Below are 22,498 nucleotides of genomic sequence, written 5' to 3' on the forward strand. Positions count from 1 at the left end.
CAAGTGCATGGGTGCTCGTGGGCATGGGCACCCCTGTGTGTGGTGGGTCTGTGTGAGCATGGGTGTCCATGCGCATGGGTGCTCCTGTGGGTGGGTGTCCGTGTACATGAGTGACCATGCGCAAGGGTGCTCAGCCGTGTGTGTGGCCGTCCACGTGCACGTGGTGGGTCTGTGTGAGCAGGAGCGTCCACGTGCATGGGACCTTCTGTGGGTGGGGGGTGGCCGTGGGGAGGGGTGTCCATGCGTGTGGGTGCGCCTGTGCCTGGGTGTCCTGTGGGTGGGCGTCCACGTGCATGGCAGCCGTGTGCGTGGGTGCTCATGTGCGTTGGTACCCACGTGTGTGGTGGGTGTCTGTCAGCGTGGGTGTCCGTGAGCGTGGATGCTCCTGTGGGTGGGTGTCCAGGTGCGTGGGTGCTGGGGTGGGTGGGTGACCCTGTGCGTGGGCAGCTGTACCTGAACGCCCCATCTCATGGCACTGCTGTCTCGGGGGGAGGCTGGCAGTGCCGGGGGGGGGGGGGACCAGCGCTGTGCAGGTTTGGGACACTGGTGCCCAGAGGGTGTGGGGACAGGGGACAGCCCCTCTTCGTCCCCTCCAGGGCCATGTGGGCAGGTGTGAGTCAGGGCTCTTCTCCGGGGAATAGATCATCCGTCTTTCCCTGGGGAGCCGTGCCTGCGGGGTGTCCCAGCCAGGGCGGGGGGACACCCATCCCGCGGGGTCTGGTGGCTGTCCCCCCCCTCGAGGACGCAAGGCGAGGGGGTCCCGCTCGGTGGCAGTGCCGGTGGGAGGAGGCTGAACACGAACTCCTGGCTATTTTTGGGTGTCTGTGATGACACCTTGGGGCCAGGGAGAGGGGGAAAGTGTCCCCGGGGCCCTCCCGGATCTGGTCACTTTGACCCCGGTGTCCCCAAGGTGGGGGGACGCGCTGCAGCCGCAGGGCTCCAGCACACCCGACCCCCCCAGCTGGGACCCTCCGCTGCCCGGGGACGGGGGCAGGAGCAGGCGCGTCCCCAGGGAGCTGGGGACACGGGGTCCCACGGCCGCAGGTGACCCCCTGCCCGGGGGCCTGGGGGCTGCGCCAGCCCTGCCCCTGCTTCTGCCGGAGCCCAAAGCCAGGGGAGATGTGGGGGGCACACGCTGTGGGTCCCACGGCCCCAGGGCTGTCCTTGTCCCGGTGTCCCCCTGACGCGGCGCATCACTGGGGGCACACGTGTGTGTCCCCACACACACAGGGTAGGGACAGCGTCACACGTGTGTGTGTCCCCCCCCCCAGGTGCCATCACACATGTCCCCACACTCCTCTGCATACCTGACTCTCCCCCCGGCCCAGTACTCGCTGCTCCCCGTGCCTCAGTTTCCCCAGCTCAGCTTCCCTGTCCCCAGGACATGTTACCCTGAAGGACACTGCCATTGCTGGTGTCCCCATGTCCTGCCCGTGTCCCACCACCCACAGACCATGGGCAGCACTTGCCCCCCCCCCCACACACACACCCCTTGGGGCTGCCATGGAGTGGGCACACACCTGCCGTGCCCAGCTCTGCCCTGCCTCAGTTTCCCCATATCCCATGCCCGCTGCACAGCTGGTGGTCATTTGTGTCACGAGTTGTGCACGGTCTCCGCACCGCACCAGCTGGTGCGGTGCGGAGACCGTGCACAACTCGTGACACAAATGACCCACTCTTCTTTCCCCATCTTTGACCCGACCCAACCTGACCCTCCACAACCGGGGGGGGGGGGTCTAGGCAGAGGTTGGTGGCCGGTGACGGGTGGCCCAGGGTCGAGGTGGCCGCTGGCAGCGCTGCCGAGGAGTATTTCTGGAGCGCGGTTGTGCTCTTTCCAATCATGTGATGAGGACATTATTTAAGGCGGCTGCAAGGCCGGCAGGCAGCTGCGAGCTGGGCGGTGCGGTGCCACGCTCACAGCCGGACGGACCCCCCGGGCCCCCCCATACACGCGTCTGGTTGTGTCACACACACACACACACCCCCGCACCCCCTCGCCATGGTCGACGCCTTCGTGGGCACCTGGAAGCTGGTGGATACGACCAATTTCGATGAGTACATGAAGGCACTGGGTGAGTAAGGGGGAGTCTGCCGGGGGGGGGGGGGGGCTGGAGTCAGGACATCGCCCCCTTTTTTTTTTTTTCTACACACACCCCCCCCCCCCCCCAATTTGCCCGGCAGACCCCCCGCACACGGGGCTCTGGCTTTGGGGGGGCTGCGGGTGGGGGGGGGGTTGCTCTGCCTGGGCAGGGTGGTTCATGGGGGGGCTCTGGGGCTTTGTGCCGGGGGTGGGCAGGGGCAGGACGAGGTAGACCCTTGGCAGAGGGTGGAGGGAGGGGATGCCCCCCCCCACCCCTGGGGTGCAGGGAGCCAGCCGGGACCCCTCCAGCCTTCATCCCTCCCCGAGCCCCATCACCCAGCCCCAGCTCCGGTGCAACTCACGGGCAGGGTGGGTCCCCCCCCAAGAACAATCTGGGTGGGGGGGTGACAGCGATTTCCGCCCCCCCCCCAGCCCCAGAGCTGGTGGGTGCTGGTGCAGGATCCAGCCCCAAGCAATGGCAGTGTTTCCCCCACACACATTCATGCCCCCGACCCCCTCCCCGCCAAGCACAGCGGGCACATCAAGCCCCCCAGGACCGAGGGTGAGGAGCGGTTTTGGGGTTCACCCCCCAACCCCATGGGGAGGACGGGCTCCGGTGCGATGCCGGCGGGACCGGAGGCTGACAGCCTCATCCTGCCCCGCCCTGTGCCCTCAGCCCCCCCAAACCTTGCACCCCACAGGCGTGGGCTTCGCCACCCGGCAGATGGCCGGCCTCACCAAACCCACCACCATCATCGAGGTGGAGGGCGACAAGATCACGCTGAAGACCCAAAGCACCTTCAAGAGCACGGAGATCAGCTTCAAGCTGGGCGAGGAGTTTGACGAGACCACGGCGGATGACAGGCACGTCAAGGTGAGCCCCCAGCCCTGCCCCCCTGCCTCCGACCCCCCAAAAAGGGGTTTGGGGGCTCTGCCGGATCCAGCCATCAGCTCTTGGCTCTGGGGCTCCATCCTTTTTGCCTTCAGCGGGGTGACATCGCTTTGCCCCCCGCGGGGCTGGTGCTCAAGCCCGGGCTCACCCAGCCGACCCCCCTCACCCCATTTTGCAGCTGGGTGTTCCTCCGGGGCGCAGCACGGGGCCGGAGCTGCCGGGAAGGTTGTGCAAGAGCTGGGCTTGCAACGCCAGCTACCGCCCGGGGCTTGCTCAAGAGGAGGCGAGGGGACCTCGTGGGGTAGCGGCGAGCGTTGTCCCCGCTCCGGGGGGGCAGAGGGACACGAGACCCACTGCTGAGCCCCCTCCGCTTTGCTTGCCCTACAAAGCCGGCAGCTCTGCAGGCAGGGACGGTGGGGCTGGGCAATCCTGCCTGGCCGATGCCTCCCCAAGGGCTGATGCCTCCCCAAGGGCTGATGCCTCCCCGGGGGTCCCTGGGAGGCCAATACCTCCCCGCTCGGGCTGTTCCTCCCCGCAAGAGCAAGGAAAAAAAGCTTTGAGAGGAGTCAGAGCTTCTTTCCTGGCCTCGTCCCCTGCAGAGACTTATTCCCTCACATCCAGCTCCTGCTTTTTCCTAGTTTCCCGGCTGCGTACCCCACGCACGGAGCAGCTGCAGCCCTGTGCCTCCCACCTGGCCCGTGGGGAACCTTGGGGGGGGGATCTCGGGGGGGAACCTCTGGGCTTGTTGGGCACAGAACCCCTTCCCAGCCCTGAAGCAGCAGGCACAAGGGCTGGGCACAAAGTGAGGATGGGCTGAAATGGGACGAGTGCGAGCAAGGCGGCAGTGCCGGGCAGATCGGGCAGCGTGTCCCTGCCTGCAGCACTGCTGCCTGCCGGACCCGCCACAGCTGGTGGAAACCACGTTCCAAGCAGCGGAGACGTGTGAGCTGCCGCGAGCTCCTGCCTGCAGCCCAGGGAAGTGCCCTTCAGGAGCCCCTCGGCTGGTAGCCAGAGGGCACACGGCGGGGCATGGGGGCCAGGACGGCTGCCTGAGCCGTGGGGCTGCACGGGAGGCAAGCACCACACCGTGGGGTACGCCGAGCCGTGGGGCACCCAGGATGTGTGGGGCACCCAGGACGTGTGGGGCACCCGAGCTGTGCAAGGGAGCCGAGTTGTGGGGAGATCCAAGGTGCGTGGGGACCCTGGGTGTGGTGCGTGACCCGAGTGGTGGGGACACCCCAGCTCTGAGGAGACCCCGAGCCATGGGGGCACCCACGCCTTGTGGGGACCAGGGCTGGGGGGGACCTGAGCCAAGGGGAAAGCCGAGGGGCAGCGCCCGGCTCTCGAGGAGCTGGGTGGGGGGCACAGGGCAGGATGGGGCCGCTGCCTGTCCCGGCACAACCCCACACCGTGCGGCCGCGGGCTGTGCCCAGCCGGCTGTCACACTAACCTTGGCACCGGCCGGGCTTTCGCGGCTGAGTCAACAGCAGCGACTGAGCAAACAGCGGCCCCGGCGAGCAGAGGCATGTCTGCCAGATCAGCCCCTCCGAAAACCCTGGCTGGGCCCTCCGGTTCAAAGCACCCATACCTGCTCCGCCTCTTTGATCCCCTCCGGCACCGGAGCCAGCAAGCCATGCCTGGGAGCGGCCAGGATCGGGTCCCGGCGTCCCCGGAGCAGGACGCGGCCCTGGGCAGGGCTCCCGGTGCCGGCCCGAGGGCAGGGTGACCACCACGGTGCCCACGGCGGGGTTAGTGGGGGGCAGCCGAGGCCGTGACCCAGCCGGCAGCCAGAGCAGGATCTGGCCCCTGCTGAAGCGGGCTGAGGAAGCCAAGCAGGATGCTGCTGGCCAGGCATCCCCGGGGCAGGGGGGCACCCACAGCCGGTCCCTGGAGCCCCACGGGGCTGTGGGTGAGCACGAGGACGCCCAGCACCATCCCTGCCGAGGGGCTGGGGCCGCGCTCCCCCGGGCACAGGGACAAGGCCCCCAGGAAGCCCAGGCAGGAGGAGAACAGCAGGCCTTGCTCTGTCCCCACAGTCCGTGGTCACGCTGGATGGAGGCAAACTCGTCCACGTGCAGAAGTGGGAGGGGAAGGAGACATCGCTGGTCCGGGAGCTGAAGGATGGGAAATTAATTCTGGTAAGGAAAGAGAAATGGTTTGACACTGGGGGGGTTCAGCCCGGGACAGGGCAAGCCAGGGGCTGCACCGGCTCGGCACAGCTAACGTCCCCGTTTCTGCCGCCAGACTCTCACCATGGGCAACGTCGTCTCCACCCGCACCTACGAGAAGGCGACATAGACACCGTCCCCAGCCCCCCGCCCGTCACCCAGTGCTGCGTTCGCCCCCCACGTCGCCTCTGTCCTCACCCCGCGCTGGGCACGGCTCACCGTGGCCTCGGAGCCCGCTGCCCCCGCCGGGGCCGCCTGCGGCCCCCGTCCCCTCCTGGGGCCCCTTGGGACTGAGGTGGCGGTTTCATGGTTTGTTTGGGGTTTGTTTTTTTATGAATAATGGGAAAATCCACATGGAAAAAGAATAAAGGCCATGTTGTTACAGTTCTGTGATCGGTTTACTTGGAAAAAGGGGGTTTTGGCACATGCTCACGCGTAGCGTTGAGCCGGTCTCAGTCAGGCTGGGGGGGGGCAGCGTGGGGGTTACATCCAGCCCCGACACCCTGGCAGTGAGGGGTTAAATGACCAGTGATCCCAGCAGCCCACCTCAGCTGGTTCTCTGAGCTGTGGAAGTAAGAGAGGCTGTTAGGGTTAGAAATGTGTTTTTCCGGGGGGAATATTCGCATACTCCCACTGCAGCTCCACCATCAGTCGCCGGGGCTCCAGGCCCGCTCCATCCCGTGGGAGCTGCCAGCGCAGGCGGGCGCTCCCTGCCAAAGCATCGCTGGCGGTGAGCACCCAGCAACGGCCGAGCGGGACCCAAGGTCACGGGCACACCGCATCTGCGTTCGGGAAGGGAATGAGCCCGAAAGGGATGACTCGGCTGTGTGGAAATGGGGCAAGAAGCACGGGAAAGGGCACGGCGTAGGAGAAAGGGGCGGTTGCCGGCCCCGCTGCCAGCCCCACTCTGGCTTCCCCTAGAGCCCGAGGCGCCAGCGGTGACTCAGGTCCCCCCGCCTGGCACCGCTGCCCGGGCAGGGACCAGCGGCTCCCAGCTGACTCCCTCTGCAGTCACCACAGCCCGGCATGGGACAGCCCGGCCCTCCGCCACCCCTTCCCCTGACCCTCAGCTCCAGTTACAAGATTTATGCTCCAGTTGCTCCTTAGCAGAAGGCACCGGGCTTCTCGCCGGGGTCACCTCGTCACACACCCCCTTCCCACCCCGCGGAGCCTCTGAAAGCAGCCAGGACTTTCGGAAAAACCCCTTTAATGCAGCTCGCGCCCCCTCCCACTCAGCCGGCCCTATTTTTTCATTGCCCAAGATGAAGTGTGGAGCGTATAAAACAAAAGACGTGGTACAAAGTACAACTGGAGATTGGAGAGATTTATTTTTCATCACTTACCAAGGCGGCAAACACACCACAGTTAATATTTACTTAAAATATCTCCGCTCCCCCATTTGCTTCTTATTCTTCCACTCCCAATGTTTGCAGACAAAACGAGCGAGGCTGGGGGAGGGATTACAGACCAAAGCCAAGCGGTTCCGCACCGTTACTGGTGGGGAGGATGTAACCCCACCGCAGGGCCCAGAAACAACAACCCTGGCCCCGAGCGTGGCACGGGGACGGGCAGGGAGAGCACGACTGCGCAGCTCCACCTTTTACAGGCAACTGGATGGCGGCTGATGCGATGCAGGCTCGGTGCAGCTGGCCGCACCGCACCGTCCAGGGGAGCTGCGAGCGCTGGCAGCTTACCCAGCGAAACGTGAGGCGAGAGGATGGGAGAGGTGCCGACCCCGGGTGTAATTAGGCAGTTTTGGCAGGAGTGCCTGCTGGGGGGAGAAAACGGCAGCCCGTGTCTGAGGTAACAGGGAACAACTTGTATCAAAGTCACCACCCGTACCACCGCGTGCCGAGCAGTACTCTGAGGAGAAGGAAACTCTCGTCCCTAGAGCAAGGGGCACGCTGATTCGATTCTGCTCGCTCCTCAGGGACTCGCCATGCCGGTACCCCTGCCTGCCCGTTCAATCCCGGGGCTGCTTCTTATGCTTCTTTTTCTTCTTCTTCTTCTGAGCCTTGCTGGGCTTCCCCGAATGCTTGGTCCTCTTGCTGGCTGGCTGAGCCCCTTCGCTGTCTGAGTCCGAGCTGTCCGAGTCTGACTCGGAGGACTGCTTATTCTTGTGCTTCTTCTTCTTCTTCTTCTCCTAGCAAAAGAAGGAAAATAAATTAAAAAACCTTGCATGTGAGAAAACTGTCACTTGTGCTCACCAGGGCAGCGAGACACTTTCTGTAATGAGTGTGTTACAAGCTGTGACGGGGGGCGAGCCTGTTCCGACACGGAAAGTGCACTCAGCTTCCACCCCAGTGAGTCAGGATTGAACCACTGCTGTCGGTCCACAGGGTAGGACAGCTGTCAGAGCTGGGGGGGATCAAAATGTAAATCCAAGCCTGAAAACTGTTGATCAGATCACAAGAAGAGAGTTCTTGCCGTCCCTCCACGGTCAGAGCCTACTCCATTATTTAAGGCTACTCTTTATTAATAGAGGTTGGCAGGATGAAGCCTTTTTGCCAACGAAACGGGTTTCTAAAATAGCCTGCTGGTCATGAGCACCATCCCCACGTCCCCACAACATCATCAGCCCACAGACTGCCAGCAAACCAGCGCTGACAGCTGGAGCGCTAATGACAACACACCCTTCTGCTCGCAGGAAAGCCCGAGCAACGCCAGCCAGAGTTTCGTGCAGCCGTCCCTGGAGGGCAGCCGGGACGAGCAACGTGCCCTCTTTGCACAACGTCCACGCAGACTTGCACACCCCCCCGCTCTCACAGCTTCCCACCCTCTCCCCATGCACGCAGGGGCAGCACGGAGCCCCCCCCCCGGGCCGCGATTCCACAACGCCCTGAAGCAACAGCTATGCCGAGCTCAAGACCTGACGTTTACACGCAGCGTAGGAACAGCCGGTGCTGGAATAAAGCTTGTAAGGAACTCTGACCAGGAAACAAACCCTCAATTGTGAGACAGGCACTACCAAGCAGAGATTACTCGGAGATCAGTATCACGGTACAGCTTCCCCTGGCATCGCATCGGGCAGAGCGTCCCAAAGCAAAGACAATTTCATGAGGCAGTTTAGCAATTTGTATGTATTTAATTAGAAAGCAGTATGGGAGGAGAGGGGCTGACCTGCCTGCGCTGGCATCGCTCTGCCAGTTGCTTCACGCCTCTTCCAGCAAGGAGGAGGAGGAGGAGAAACGCTGACCGCAGCTCTCAGGAATTGGCCGTGCCCTCCGAGTGCTGGGGCAGCCTTACAGCTCTGTAAGCCACCGCGCTCCAGCCGGAGCGGGCCAGCGTTGGAGGCAGTTGGGCAACCAGCATCAACCCGAGTGGTGCCGGAAACGTAAGTGGCTCAGAAGGCATCAGCCGGCGTGGTCGGCTTTTGTGCACGAATAAGCCAAGATCCAAATCCGATCCCAGCTCAACTCACCTTTCTCATTCCATGAATACCCACAAAATTATCATGTAGACTAACCATCTGAACAAGATGGAAGATTTTTTTTCAGGTATATTTTGTAGGAAGATGCTTTGGAAAAGAAATGATTGTCCTGCAAAAAATGAGGTATTTTCTCCAACACCCCTTGGTTCTGGGAAGTAAAGGAAAGCAGCAGGCAGATGAAAAGGCCCCTAAAAATGATTTTAGTATTTCACATATGCTTAATATAAAGCTCCAGCCTTCCATCCAAGCCCAGCAACACTGGCCTCCAACAAGGATCCACCGATTTCTTCCATGGCCACACCAACATCAGAGAGAGACCTTCCTGTGCAAATGGCTATCATGAATTTCCGTTCTATTCAAGGACAAAAAGAGGACATAAGAAGCAAGAGAGGGTTTCATGGAGCGGAGATGGGCCAGCAAGGCAACCCAAGCCCATGCGATTGCCTGTGACGGACACCGCCAGCGAGGAATGCAACCCAGTGAGCAAAGCTTCCTGCTTTGGCTGGGCCGTTTTTCAAGCATTTGTGCTCAAAGCGAGCTACACCTTCCCAGAGGATCCACGTGTGCTCGCTGCTCTGGAACTGCTGCACCTGTAAGACTGAGCACAATCTTCTCCAGATTTGCTGCGAACCAGCATCCTATTCTCCTCCATAATTTAACTACGCAACCAGGTACCAGTGATACGTGTGCTACTGCTGGCTGCACTAGATGAGGGTTTTTTTATCCCCAGCCATAGCCCAGCTCCTCTCCCCCTACGCATACTTTACTGGACGCATCTCCTTTAGACTGGCGTCATCCTGGGTTTGTAAAAGCAAGCCCCGCGGTCGGGATGACACAGCAGCATTGCAGCTGGGGGTCAAGGTGAGCTCTCGAAGCAGAGCGTGAGCAAGGAGCCATGGCCATGGCACTGCCTCCCCCTGCCACCACCTCTGGAGGGCCGAGCTCTCCAAGAGCCTGCGCCAGCGGGTGGGAGAAGCCCAGGGCAGTCACTTCAAGGCCCCACCAGACCAGGAAAAGGACTCTTGGTAAGCCAGACAAAAAGCCCTGTTTCCCCCCGTCCCCACTCATTTCTAATTTAAAGAGGTTGAATGATGGCTTGTTCAGAGCTCAGCTGTGCAAAGGCTTTGGGGAGCAGCACAATGGGAGACGGACAGCGGTCAAATGACAGTCCCAAACATAACACATAATCGTGTTTTACATTCCACTATGGAAGGGAACGTAATGGGAGAAGCCTGAAGCCCCCAAGCCAACAGCTCTACTTATTTCTTTTGCCAAGAGCATTCCAAACGACCTCAAGGCCACCCTTGGGCTTGCATATTTACTGGGAGAGGTTTACAGCAAGTCACCCCTGCCTTGGGAGGGCTCAGTGCCACGCATTCATCTCAGGAGGAAGCAGAAAGGAGCAAGCCCAAGGGCATGGTTGTACCAGTCCCAGGACCGCAGGCAGGATGAGTCCTCGGGGAGGCCGCCCTCCTCGGCCAGCTGCTGCGGACACCCACGGCCACCCTAGAAGCTAAGCCAAGGGAGAGACAACGAACGCATCATTAGATGAAGGGAACAGCAGCAATCAGCCACGGATACACAAGATACCTGTACAAAATCAGAACGGTTAGTGTTGGCAAGTATTTCCACTTGCTCCAGCTCAACAGGCACACGGCTGGCCAGGGGAGCTACAGGTCTGAACCCAGCCCTGATACCAGTTTTGTGGGTCTGGCATGAGATACTGCCTCCTCCCTCGGGCAGCCACAGGTGCTGCCTCAGGCCTGTTACACATCCACCCCACCCAGGGGAAAGAGAAGAACCCTGGCTGGAAATGGATTGCAAGGCATCCACGTAAAGAAAACTGGCTTCACAGAAAGAAGCCCGAGTCATGGCAGCATGTGCATATTCACCCAGAAGACTCCAAGCTAAGAAACCAGCATTCATCTGTTCGAAACAAAAGCCAGAAGCAGCTGCTGAGGACAGCAAGAAGAATGAGGCAGAGAAGGGGGAATAAAAATAATGAGGCAGGGAGCACGTTAAAGCCAAGCCCGCGCTGTATTTAGGAATGCGCTAACAGCACAGAGGGCACAGGGTTGCTAGTAGCCCTCTGGTACCACCGCACAATCTTCCTCTGAAGCGCAAATTGTCTTAAAATTGCTTGGGGGAAAAGTAGTGACCCAACGTGGAAAGCACAGAGAAGGCTGGCTTCCCCCTCCTCCCCATGAGCCATTCCTTCCATTAGCTTCAACCACTTCCAGACAAGTGCAGTTTCCATATGACGATTAATATACTGGCTTACGGGAAGACAAGCTGAGTCCATCTACATTTCATTTAAAACCAACGTATTCTCCCATAAGAGCAGGGACACAAAAGACCCAGCTAAAGACATCAATTTAGCATAGATTATGCGTCGTAGCACCAGGTACAGGCTATCAATTAGGGACAACACGGGAAGGGAGCTAGTAGCTTATTTAATGTGAAATAGGACAACTCTTTTGGGGAGGTGGAAGAGCAAAGACAACGCGTGACTTGGAGCTGAACATCAAGCAAAGAGTCCTCCAGGACTCAGGGAAGAGAGCAGAGGATTGAGTTCACTCCACACCTAGCGGAGCCTTGGCATGTATTCATTTTTGTAGCTCCACAACAGCACTATGATGTCACCCAAAATTCGAGCATCTACATTTTTCTGTGGGACAATACCAGACTCACTTCAAAGCTCCCGACCCACAGACTAAGAACAGAGGCAAATCGTAACAGTCTTTAGAAGAAGAGGAGGGTAAAGAGTTAAATCTTCTACAGAAAGGGATGCAGCAAGGAGAATTTTCTCAAGCTTTTCCAGCCTGTGCACATGGTGAGAAAGTTTGACAAGACCTTAACAACTAACAGAGTTTCATTCCAGAGCTTGGGAAACTTTCTCAGCATGTGAAAGCTGAAGACAGGACAGGATGTCACGCTGTCCCTTCAGGATTACAGGGGAAATAAAAGTACACACGTGGACATTGTGCTGGCTGAAAAAAAAAAAACCCCAACAAAAACTTAACCAAACCTCAGTCTCCTCTTTTCGGGGGCTTCTAACAGCCAAACTGCTCACGCCAACACATAAAAAGCACTTCCAGTGCAGCACTGCAAGCACCACGCTGGGAGCAAGCCAGCAACGGAAGAGCTTAACATTTTCTGTAACAGGAGGTAGTGCTGCTGTGAAATCATTCTGCACAAGCAGCATCTTCTGTTCGATCACAGATTTACTCCACCATCCTGGTACTAGGGGACAAGCACTCCGCCGGTGACCAGTCAACTCACAGCTGCACAAGCAGGAGCATTTCTCTAGTTTAGGGATGGGAGAGGGCAGTGCCAAAGCAAAGCTCGGATTTCCGCCTCCAGCAAGAGCAGCAAAGCCCTGCCGCACCCAGAGCTTCCAACTGGTCTCCAGAACCGATGGCTGCTGATGGATGAAGCTCAACTCAGCTCTCAGGCACGCCCAGGCACTCCCCCAGAACTGCAAATCCTGCATTTGTGTAAATATTTTGAGTGTATTTTGCCTACACAGGTTCCCAGTGCAAAGATGCCGAGGGCCAACAAGTATGAAGGACCTGCGTGTTACGGTTCCTTGCACATCCTGTCCAATTTACGTAACGATTACAATTCTACCAAAACAGAACAAACATGCTTCAAAATCTGCCCTCTACAAAACCCGTGTTGGGAGCTGGCCTGCAGAAGAGCAATAGGCTGGGCTACAGCCTGAAAGTGCTGGTTCTTCTACTGCTCCAGTTATTTTTAAAAGGCTGGCACTAAGAGGGGACCCCATTACCACACTAGGCTCCCTCCTGTCCTTTGTAAGGAAAATTGCTCGGGGCTATGCTTCAAGAATGTCAGAACAGTTCATTCCTTCTAAAGGTATTTGATTTTGAGATAAGAAGGGAGTGTCCAGAATTCTCCAAGAAGTTTAAATATTTTTTGTCAGACCCTTTTGTGGAGTTATTGTCTCATTCGGAGATTTTATGGCTGTCCTTGCGAAAAATTAGAATGGATTTCCAGATATATGTCTTTCTCATTCTCCAGAGAGGTGGCTTCTAGGGTTTTTTAATTCTTAAAAAGAAAAAAAGTGAAATTCCACTGCCAAAGTTAATTCCAAACAAGATCCATTATGTAAATCTAAAGCTATTATTGGATCCCTTGTTTGAGGACTAGTCAGAATTAATCTGATGAGAAGAATCCAGTCTATGGTCATCAAAGAAATACAGCAAAGTTCAGAAAAGCCCAGATAAGGACAGTAAGAGAACAGCCAGTGTGTGATGAGCTGCGCCCTAAGCTAATGTCATTTAAGAACCAGTAAAACAAGTACCAGCTACAAGTGAGGATACTAAGGCTTGATGAACTGAACAACACTGAACAAACAACAATTAAGGTGTGTTTTTTACATGAAGGGACAACATCTGCAAGAGGATTGCCTGGAAATCATTTACACGGTGGGAGAAAGAGTAGCAAAGTCTGCCGAAAAGCCATCACCGGTCACATTTACTATGCAATTCCAATGACCATCACAAAACTACCCCAGGGATAAGTAAGTTAATGTATCCGAGTAGAAAATGGGATGCTTTTGTAGAATTCATATTAAAGGGATTACTCCTAGTGTTGAACAGCAGATCTTTTCTTGAAAGACAGACAGGAGAGAAGAATCAGAAGGGTTCATTTCTTCTCAGCACGCCTCCCTCCCACGCACGCTGCCGCGTTCCCATAGGAGCTCCTTCACCCTGCGACCCGAAGAGTAAAAGCGAAAGGGAGGTAACCACGTGCCGGCACAGCTGTCAGCAACTCCTCGGATGCTCCCTGGTACTTCCGCACAGCGCTGCGACGGCAGCATCCCCGCTTCACCCTCAACTCCCTTATTTTCTCAGGGATTACGGGAGGCAGGATAGCGCTCTCGTGCAGAGTACTAACAGGGTGATCTGTACCAGAAAGACTTGTGCCCACGGTCACACCAGAAGCCTGTGCCAGTGCGGAGACCTGAAGCCTCCAGCTGTCTCAATCCTGCAAATGCTGTGGGGCTTAGGCAGGAGAAAAGCGAGGAACTGAGGAACCACTGGGGAGGTGACCCAAGCCAAGAAAAAAGGGGGTGAGGGCCCCAGAGTTTCTCTGTAAGGAAAGAGCACCCAGGGACTGGAAGGAAGCATCTGATCAAGGAAACAAAACATTGATCATGAACAACCGAATACATTAATACTATTGCTCGGACACTGAACAGATCCTTGTACATAACAGTTCTTTATCTACTCTTTTAAAAATATAAGCTCCACGTTTATGTTACAGACATCGGATGGGACGGGGTCAGTAAGGCCATTGTTACTAGGTAGACTGAGCTATTCCTACTTTGTGTAAATCCCTAGGGGCTCCAGGCAAGCAGGGAAGCATATGGTGGCTCCCAGACAAGGTCACAGAAGGTGCTCGAGACAACAAGGAAGCTATTCATTTTAAGGATCCCACATCCTGCCTCCAAAAAGCTCAAAGTTTTATTTTCCAGCACTGGAAAACATCTGAAAACTTTTGATCTCCTCCTTGAGGAGGGAGGAAGATCAAAGGAACAAGCAAGATTTAAAGGAAGGCTGTTAATCCAACCCCCCCCCCCCAAAAAAAATATTAGTAACAAATTCAGGATATTGACCCACAAATCCCATAGTCCCAGCAGGGCAAGACTCCTCAGGGACTCCCCTCCCTGGTGATGGGCACTGACAAGATAAGGAACCATTAGCACACCTCTTTGTGTAACTTTCCCCACAGCATTTAAAAAACAATTACACGAGCCTTTACCCAACCATCATCACTGCTAGAGGGAAGAGAACCCACGGCAGAAGCCAGCCCTACTGAGGTATTACCGATGGCCTGCTCTCACATCGCGCCACAGCAAGAGAGAGGCCCAACGTCTGGAGTGCAAGGTCAGGCGCAGTTGGCCTGGGATCTGAGAGACGACGCGGTTCAATCGTGCGCTTCCGAAATCAGAACAGAAAGAAGGGTATGTGTATTTTCTACCGCAACGTGATGACACTCTGCAGACAAGTCCAAGATGTTCTTGAGTAAGAATCTACGCAGTGGGGAAGCAAAGCACATCTCAGGATGGAACCAGCCACAGGATCTACAGCCAAGAGAGACCCTGTTCCCACTACTGGATCAGCTATCCAGAGTGCTACTGAGCAAACAAGACTGTAAATTATTAGGCATCAAATTAACACTAACTTCATTTTGTAGTGACCGAAGGGCAGAAACAGGTATGCAACAGGGCAGGGGCTGACCCAAGGGAAGTCACAACACACCTGGCTCTTCTCTGGTGCAGTTACCAGCTACAATCCCATGACTCCTCTCTCAAATCAGAGGGTACCACAGTGCCAGAAGCCACATTACCAGTGAAAAACGTGACTGGAAGCAAGACTTCAGCTACCAGTGTCCATCACTCTGCAACGGTCTGAGTGCTGCCACCAAAACAGACTTCTCCATTCCTTATTGCCAGCAGCTGCAGTCTCTCCTACTAGCACCAGTACTGGTTTAACTCCTCCATGAGCCTGGGAGAACCAAGCCCTCAGAAGTTAGTTCTCACTATGCAATTGCTAACACCATACTTGTCCCTCTCCGGTAAAAATGAAATCCATCATCTTTTCTGCCTGCCTGCTGCCTCTCTCAGGGATACAGACAGGGCACAGAGCTGGAAAGAGAAAGGAAAAAAAAAAAAAAAAAAAAAAAAAAAAAAGGGGGCTTTGGAAGTGTAATTAAAAGTCAGACTCCAGTTATGAAGGGGCTGATGAAAGTGTTTCATTACTGAAATCCAGAACTGGAATACTCCTCCCTGTATAAACAGACTGACCACCAAAAGCTCCTGGCTTGGATTCAGGTCTCCCCTACGTTAACACCAGCATGCTCTGAAGCCAGAGTTCAAACGCTGGAAGCTGGACATAAAAGGTCTCTTATCTGTTGACATTTTCACATCGACAAAACCAGCTTTAGAGCCTGGAAATGGAGTACGCTCCCTGTGCAAATACAACCAGCGATTTTCCCCTGGCACGTGCAGATAAGCCTAGTTCAGATCACACTGGCTGGGTCAGGATATCCCCTGCAGCAAGGCAGCAGGGCATTTAGTTCAGGTTAGAGAAAGGTGTTAGGGCAAGAGAAGTGAGAAGGGAGGGGAAACAGGGTTATTGGCAAGAATGACAGAAATTTGCAAAAGTGAAGCAATTTCTACAGAGCCATAAAAAGACCAAGGAAAAAAAATAATAATCCTTTTCTCTCTGTAAGAAATATCTTTTGAGGACTGTGCATTATAGCACAAAGCCATCTCAAAGGCAGTTTAACAAGAATAAAGGGAGAAAGTATAAGAATTATTAAGAAGTCTGCAGAGGGGATTCCTGTTTTGCTACAGAACCTGCACAAAACCGAGCCACGTTCTCAGCCCAGAACTGGCTACTCACAACCACGTTGCTGTAGTGAATGGCAGCCATAACTACGCAGAATAAATTTTCCAGGCTGGCAGCAGGGCAACTCATACCTTTTTCCTTTTTTTTGAAGAATCGTCAGCCAGGCTGCTCTTTTTCTCTCTTTCACATCCTGCTGCTGCCCCTTCCTCTTCCTCCTCTTCTGGGATGAGGCTGTATTTGGTACCTCCAGGCTGCACGAAACACTCCTTGGCAAAATGACCTGTAAAACAGTGCTTGAAGGAGCAACTCACCCCCTTTTTATTTAAAAACAACTGCATTTCCAACGCCTGAAGTGCCACCAATGGTCTTTTTATTATTAGTCATAATAAGTGAATCTACACTGTACATTTTTTGTCCTAGCATTTCAGCTAATTTAACATGCCCTGATTAAACAAGCCGGGGAACAAACGCAACCTGGGTCATTTTGGAAAGACTAGTCAGGCAAAAACCAGGACACTCTTGTCTCAACAGGGCAATTGGCAGAATCATGTCTTAAACAGCATGGAAAAGCATATAGGAAAGGGAGTAAATTGGTGTGACAAGCAGCTGGTAAATGACACCCAAACCCATAAATATAGAGGAAATCACCTCATTCTAGTTCTACCCTTTCTACACCGGAGCCAAAGTTGAACTTTTAACAGTTGCAGTGGAAAGTGCAGACAGATAGCATCTGCCTGCCTGAGTAGACACCATCATTAAAAAGGAGCCTGAAAATACGCAGAATCCAGTTTAAAGTTTTGAGGGTTTTTTTAAAATGGTATTTTAAAGATAGTTATCTACCACTACAGAGAATCACATCCGTTATTAACCTTCTCTAGAACAGCATTAACTCCAGCCTGACTATTTATGGCTAAATAAGGTAAGACAAGTAGGGTGCTGCAAAAACTCCGCGTACAAATAACTACTTTATGCCTCGGCAACTTGCAAAAGCTACTGAAAAGGCATCACATATGCCAACTTCCCATCGCTGTGCTGGGTGAAAGACAAAAATTTCACCAGGTTAAAAAATAAATAAAATTTTAAAATGCTTGTTTTCAGCTCTAAGATGCATGGAAGAAAAATTCAGTCCTTATAGACAACCGTGAGACAGACGTCAATACAATCCTATCTACAGGTCACTACCTGATCAGAACAAGGCGACATCAAAACAAGATAACCCTGCATGAACATACCTTTGCAACCGCATTTCTTGCACACGGTGTTCAAGACAGCTTCAAGCGTGATCTTCTGACTAGTAAAGTCTCTGAACGTGCGTTTTTTCCTCTCATCCTGACTGGAAAGAGGAGGACAGTGCCATTTTCAATCCACTCTCACCTTTAACCCTGTATATTTATATGGACGTGATCTAAACACAAGGTTTTTTAAACTGTTGCTCTAAAAGTACTGCTTAGCTAAACCAAAGAACAGAGTTGACCAACTGCTCATTAGAATAAACCATACTGTTAACAACTGATTACCTGTCATCATCTATTTTTGAGAGTAACTGAGCACACTCTACACAAAGCAGAAAAATGTGGGGAGCTGCAGTCACATCCTTTATACTAATATCCCTGTACTAATTATGTGAATACACGCACACGTAAATACTTGTGTGGTATGAAAATGAAGCAATTTTATTTGACCTGCAAGAGATGTCACAAAAGAAAGGTAGACAAGGAAGCTCTGAAACATCCGAGCAGTTACGATTTGATTTCGTAGTACGTGAGAGGGAGACAAATGCCCAGCTGCAACGAACAGTCCTTCCAGAACAAGCACAACACAGAAATGAAAATCCTGCCCCATGGAAGGACTGGAACTCCCTGCAGCCTCCACCAGCTCCTGCCTCCTTCAGTCCACCCACCAGTCAGCGTGGGGCGGTGGGGCTCTTCCTGAGCCCCCTCACCCTCTGAAAGGGGAAGGACCCGGAGAATAAGTATGGCAGGAACGCAGGCAGCAGCAGCAGCCTGTCTGATCTATTCTGCTCAGTAGCTTTACCTACTCAAGGGAAACATTGTTTGGATCGAGATCTTTTCCCGTGCCTTGGTTAACAACCTTCATGGAGAGGGAAAGCTTCAGTTTGTCATCTTTCATCTGAAAGAGAAAGATACGGAATAAGAAGACTAAATGACAATGATGTTAATTAATACTCTGTGTCTGGGGGCCTATAGAGAAGGAAGGGAATTGTTGGATAGCAAAGAGCAGCACCACAGAGGATACTACATGAAAGTGCTTCTGTTCTATTATTTTGTAGTTGCGTTTGGAGTATTCTAGCTGATAAAACAGCTGCTGTGAAGCAGCTATCTCAGCAACGAGACAAGATCGAACTGTAGGTCTGTTCAGGTTAACGTTCTGATTTCAAAACGACCAAAGCCAAGAGCTGTAGAAGAAAGCGCATGTCTGGAAGCCTTGCTGTAACCCTTGATCATCCACCCCAAGGCAGCTCCCCCTGGACTAGTACTTTGGCCGAAAAATAAAACTTTATATCCCTTTTCTCATTTCCATCCTCTTATGAGACTAACAATATTTTAAGTATCTCTATTAGTAGCTTACTCTTTTCTGAATCCTAGTAAGTCCTTGATTGTCACATTATGACTTCAGAAGCAAGAATAAATGTACGTTTGGGTTTTTTTTCAAGCCTTTCTTAGAACTTTCTGCATTTTCACCAATGCTGCTATTGAAGGTATTTCTGGTTTGTCTGTTTATGACATCTATGCAGTTATTTGCAGGCAACGTAACAACAAACTCTTCTGCTGTTCACCTCTCCTACGTGCTTCTGCCCCTTGCCTCTACCTCAAAAACACCAGGAATCCAACAACTGTGTTCTGGATAAAGAAAACAGCAGCTTAATAAAAATTTATACAAACAAATTATTTTTTTAAATTAAAAAAAAGCACACCGCAGATGGCTAAAAAGAATCTGTAGAGTCTTTCACGTAGATTTTCTATACCATGTAAATAAGACTGAGTTTCTCAACCCATTTCTGTTATCTCACACAAAATTGGGACCTTGTTTTGTACATCAACCTGATTATCTTCTTTCAAAAAAAAAAAATAAGCAGCAAAGTATTTATGGCCAAATCCTGTGCAACTCTGAACTGAATGCCTCCACCTCAATCCCAACAAAATACAGTCAGTTTGTTTTGTTTCCATGGCTCAGCAAAGCAAGAGTCTTTAGTTTTTGTTCCAAGTAATCTTTAAATACAGACGATACACCTATTGCCACATCTTCTGCAGAAGAGAAAGCAAGGGCGGGGGGGGGGGGGGAACGTGTAATGCTTTTACTTCAAAACAAACAAACGAAAAAGCCTCTGTGTTTTCTCTTGGGCCTAATTCACTGCCACCAACACTTTCCTGAAAACAAACAAACAAAACACCCATCTTCTTCCAAGAACGCGCCTGTGTCTCAAAACAGCTAATGAACTGTGTTTCTTGGGATGTCTCGAACTACTCATTTAGCCACCAAATCACATGGTTAAGTTGATACAAGGGGAAGAGAGGGAAGCGTTTTGTCGGGTTTAACCCAAAAGCTTTTCGGAAGTCCCTTTTTCTGACTTGCGCTGTTGCGAGTCGCAGAAGGTCGGAGCCCGAAGTCACGTATGGAGGTAACGAGAATTCACCTGTCTGTAAAACAGAGCCCCGACACAGCTACAGGGACACACAGCCTCTGTGCTCACAAGTTCTCAGGTCACTGGTTTTGCAATATATTTCACCCACACAGCACTAAAGAAACAAGAATGAACGTTACCTCTTTTCCAATAAGCTTCACCCACACTTTGTCTCCAACGTCTACTATCTCTGAGGGTTTATCCACGCGGCAGGAGGACATGTGAGTCCTATGGACAAGGCCTGATGGTGTTTTTGGAAGAGAAGAAAGAGGAAAATATAAAGAAAAGTCTTTGTTGATTCACAGTTGTGTCCTCTGGGGCAGTGGTCTCCAAACTGTGCTGGATGCAGGACAATGCTTTGGGGTATGGGAAAAAAATATTCTTGTACCATTAATAAAGAAAATGTAAAAAAAATTAATAATGTGTATTTCATCTTTACTTGATCCTTTTTAATTTCTGAGTATGTTTTATAACGTACATAACACTAGCGCAGTAGTACATGTAGGGAATTTATAAATAAATATACATATATCGGGGGGGTGTGCTAAAAATTTTTTTAATTGATGAGGTGAAGTGATTTTAACTGATCATGCACTGGGGGTGCACAATCAAAAACGTTTGGACACCACTGCTGCTGGGGACAGGGCACATATCCAGAGGTTCCCCTAAGGAAAATTAAGCAATTTTTTCTTCCAGTACATTACACAGGTGAGAATCGACTAGTTGCATCAATGAAACAAGATCTGCTCCAAACGAATCCAGAGAAGCACGGCCCCAAAGCAATGTCTTTGTACTCAAAACATGGAAAACTGTAGCAGGCACTAATACCTCCCGTTTCCTGCCTGTTCTCTGAGGCCACTCCAAGCACTGGAGAATAAAGAGCCCATTTCATGCACCAGCAGCACAATACTTTGCTGGCAAAGTCAAAAAAAAAAAAACCAACCCCAAACCCAGAGATCACCAAGGCTGCCCTGTGCTCGCAAGGTCACACAGCCCCAAAATCGTATTTTTAATTTGCCCGAATGACATGCGGGCCGCAGGGTTACACAAGGGAGGATAAATATGGAAACACACCTTGCTGACCAAGCTCGTATTTCAGGGTCTCAAAGCGACTTCCCTCCAGCCGCCACGCTTCTGTCCAAAACCTTTTATTAGAACGGGCGCTACAGTGACCGGGCGCTTGAGGAGGGAGCGGAGAAGGGGCTGTTTGTGAAATGCTGCTTTTATGAAACAACTCTGTGTGACTTTAAGTCAACTTTTCTGGTTTATTTTTTATTTGAGCTTCATTTTAGTCTTTTTTATTTAACTTGTTTGTATTTGTCAAAAAAGAAGTAAGTTGGGCAAACTATCCAATTGTAGAAAGTCTCTACAGTTTGTCCAATAATTTAAAACGATTCTCTAAAATAGCCTGAAGTTACTAAAAAACTAAAAATACCCTCTGAGTATTTTTTGTATTCATACAAATATACCATCATATTCTAAATGCTGAGAACCTCAGTTTCTTTCTAATTTAGAAAAAAAAACCAAACCTTTTCTGATCTTTTTCTAAAAGCTGGCAAGCCATTAACTCCAAGAACAACTGCTTGGCTCGAGCAAACCAGCATGAAACTACGTCTGAATAAAATAAGAGAAACAAACCTTGTTTCCTGCAGCCTGGAATTTTTATAAATGCTCCATATTCCGTCACTGTAGCAACCTGGGAAGAAAATCAACACAAGACCTACGGCAAAGCCCTTCACAGAACACCTGCTTGCAAACCGCAAGGTAGAACATGCACAAAAAGTCCGCACGGTTCTCCTGCTTTCCTTTGGTTTTAGATTTCAAGGCAGGTTAGGCACTGCGATGCTTGGTAACTCTGGGGCAGGTGTGGTCAGCCAACCACTCCTACCTCGTTCAGATACGAATCTTACACAGATATGCAGATATATCCACACGTACGCACGTGAACGCACAGAAACACACAGAGAGGCGTGTGTACACGCAGCACAGAACCGTCGCACAGATCAGCGTGCGTATACACGTGGCACAGCACCGCGGGTTACCCAAACCGCCACCGCGCTAGGCAGTGCCCGAGACAACAAACGCAGGGACAAAGGGCAGTAAGGCCTGCCGGGGCCGCGGGCAGCAGCGCCGCACACCTCTCCCTGGAAGATGGCGTAGAGCTCGGGCAGCGCCTCCATCACCGCGGCGTCCAGGCGGGAGACGCTCCAACGGTCCCGCCAAGGCCGGCTGAGCTCACCCCGGGGTACCGCGTACTGAGAGATGCCTTCAAAAGAAATATTAATATTAATATATAACCAATAATTACATTATGCTATTATATAATCAAGGTATAATTTATATCATTTATTCATATTTATATTTAATTAAGCGCCTGCGGACAGGCCGGGTCCCTGGCAACAGCGGTTATTTCATCCTGACTTCGGCTACAACCCGGCCCCGACCCCGAGCGCCCCGCGGTGCCGGTCACAGCGCGGCCCGGCGGCCCCCGCCCTCACACCGCAGGGGTCCAGCGGCTCCGCAGGGGTTCAGCGGCTCCGCAGGGGTTCAGCGGCTCGTACCGGCGGGCGCGGCTGGGCTGGGCCAGAGGCGGAGGCCGCGGTGCAGGTACCCCGCGCCGGCCCGACCCGGCCCGATGAGGCGGGACAGCCCCTGCCCGGCGGCCGCGGGGAAGCCGGGGCCCGTCAGCACCACCCAACCGCCGCCATCACTGGCTCCCTCCGGCCGCCGCCATCTTGCTCCCTCCACACACCCCTCAGCTTCAGGCACCTCTCCGATCCGCCAATCTCCGCGCGCAATGATCGCGGGCGGCAGCTCTGAGCCAATCGACGTTACTCGTGTTAGGCGGTGCCCGCCCTCCGCTTCCAGCGACCAATCCGCGCGGGGAGCCCCCGCCGGCACGCAGC

At 53.2% G+C, this 22,498-nt stretch overlaps 2 protein-coding genes across 5 annotated transcripts; one reads left to right on the forward strand and one right to left on the reverse strand.

The window, feature by feature from the left end:
• Positions 1-1,830: 1,830 nt before the first annotated feature.
• FABP3 (fatty acid binding protein 3) lies at positions 1,831-5,524 on the forward strand. 2 transcript variants are annotated; one of them, XM_075774290.1, is made up of 5 exons: positions 1,831-1,943; positions 1,978-2,072; positions 2,782-2,954; positions 5,009-5,110; positions 5,217-5,524. In XM_075774290.1, exons 1-5 carry the CDS (start codon positions 1,846-1,848, stop codon positions 5,268-5,270), a joined length of 522 nt encoding a protein of 173 aa, XP_075630405.1. In that variant the 5' UTR covers positions 1,831-1,845; the 3' UTR covers positions 5,271-5,524. The 2 variants fall into 2 exon arrangements, with proteins under 2 accessions (XP_075630405.1, XP_075630404.1); XM_075774289.1 differs by having other exon boundaries at positions 1,837-2,072.
• A 922-nt stretch (positions 5,525-6,446) lies between these two features.
• ZCCHC17 (zinc finger CCHC-type containing 17) lies at positions 6,447-22,105 on the reverse strand. 3 transcript variants are annotated; one of them, XM_075774287.1, is made up of 7 exons: positions 21,731-22,105; positions 21,231-21,288; positions 19,733-19,833; positions 17,988-18,079; positions 17,182-17,282; positions 16,081-16,229; positions 6,447-7,148 (listed from the first exon to the last, which is right to left on the reverse strand). In XM_075774287.1, exons 1-7 carry the CDS (start codon positions 21,770-21,772, stop codon positions 7,104-7,106), a joined length of 588 nt encoding a protein of 195 aa, XP_075630402.1. In that variant the 5' UTR covers positions 21,773-22,105; the 3' UTR covers positions 6,447-7,103. The 3 variants fall into 3 exon arrangements, with proteins under 3 accessions (XP_075630402.1, XP_075630400.1, XP_075630403.1); XM_075774285.1 differs by having other exon boundaries at positions 6,447-7,283; positions 21,731-22,102; XM_075774288.1 differs by lacking the exon at positions 6,447-7,148 and adding an exon at positions 8,748-8,922.
• Between the last annotated feature and the right edge of the window lie 393 nt (positions 22,106-22,498).

Source organism: Balearica regulorum, chromosome 22 (genome assembly GCF_011004875.1).
Source record: "Balearica regulorum gibbericeps isolate bBalReg1 chromosome 22, bBalReg1.pri, whole genome shotgun sequence".
Lineage (NCBI taxonomy): Eukaryota > Metazoa > Chordata > Aves > Gruiformes > Gruidae > Balearica > Balearica regulorum.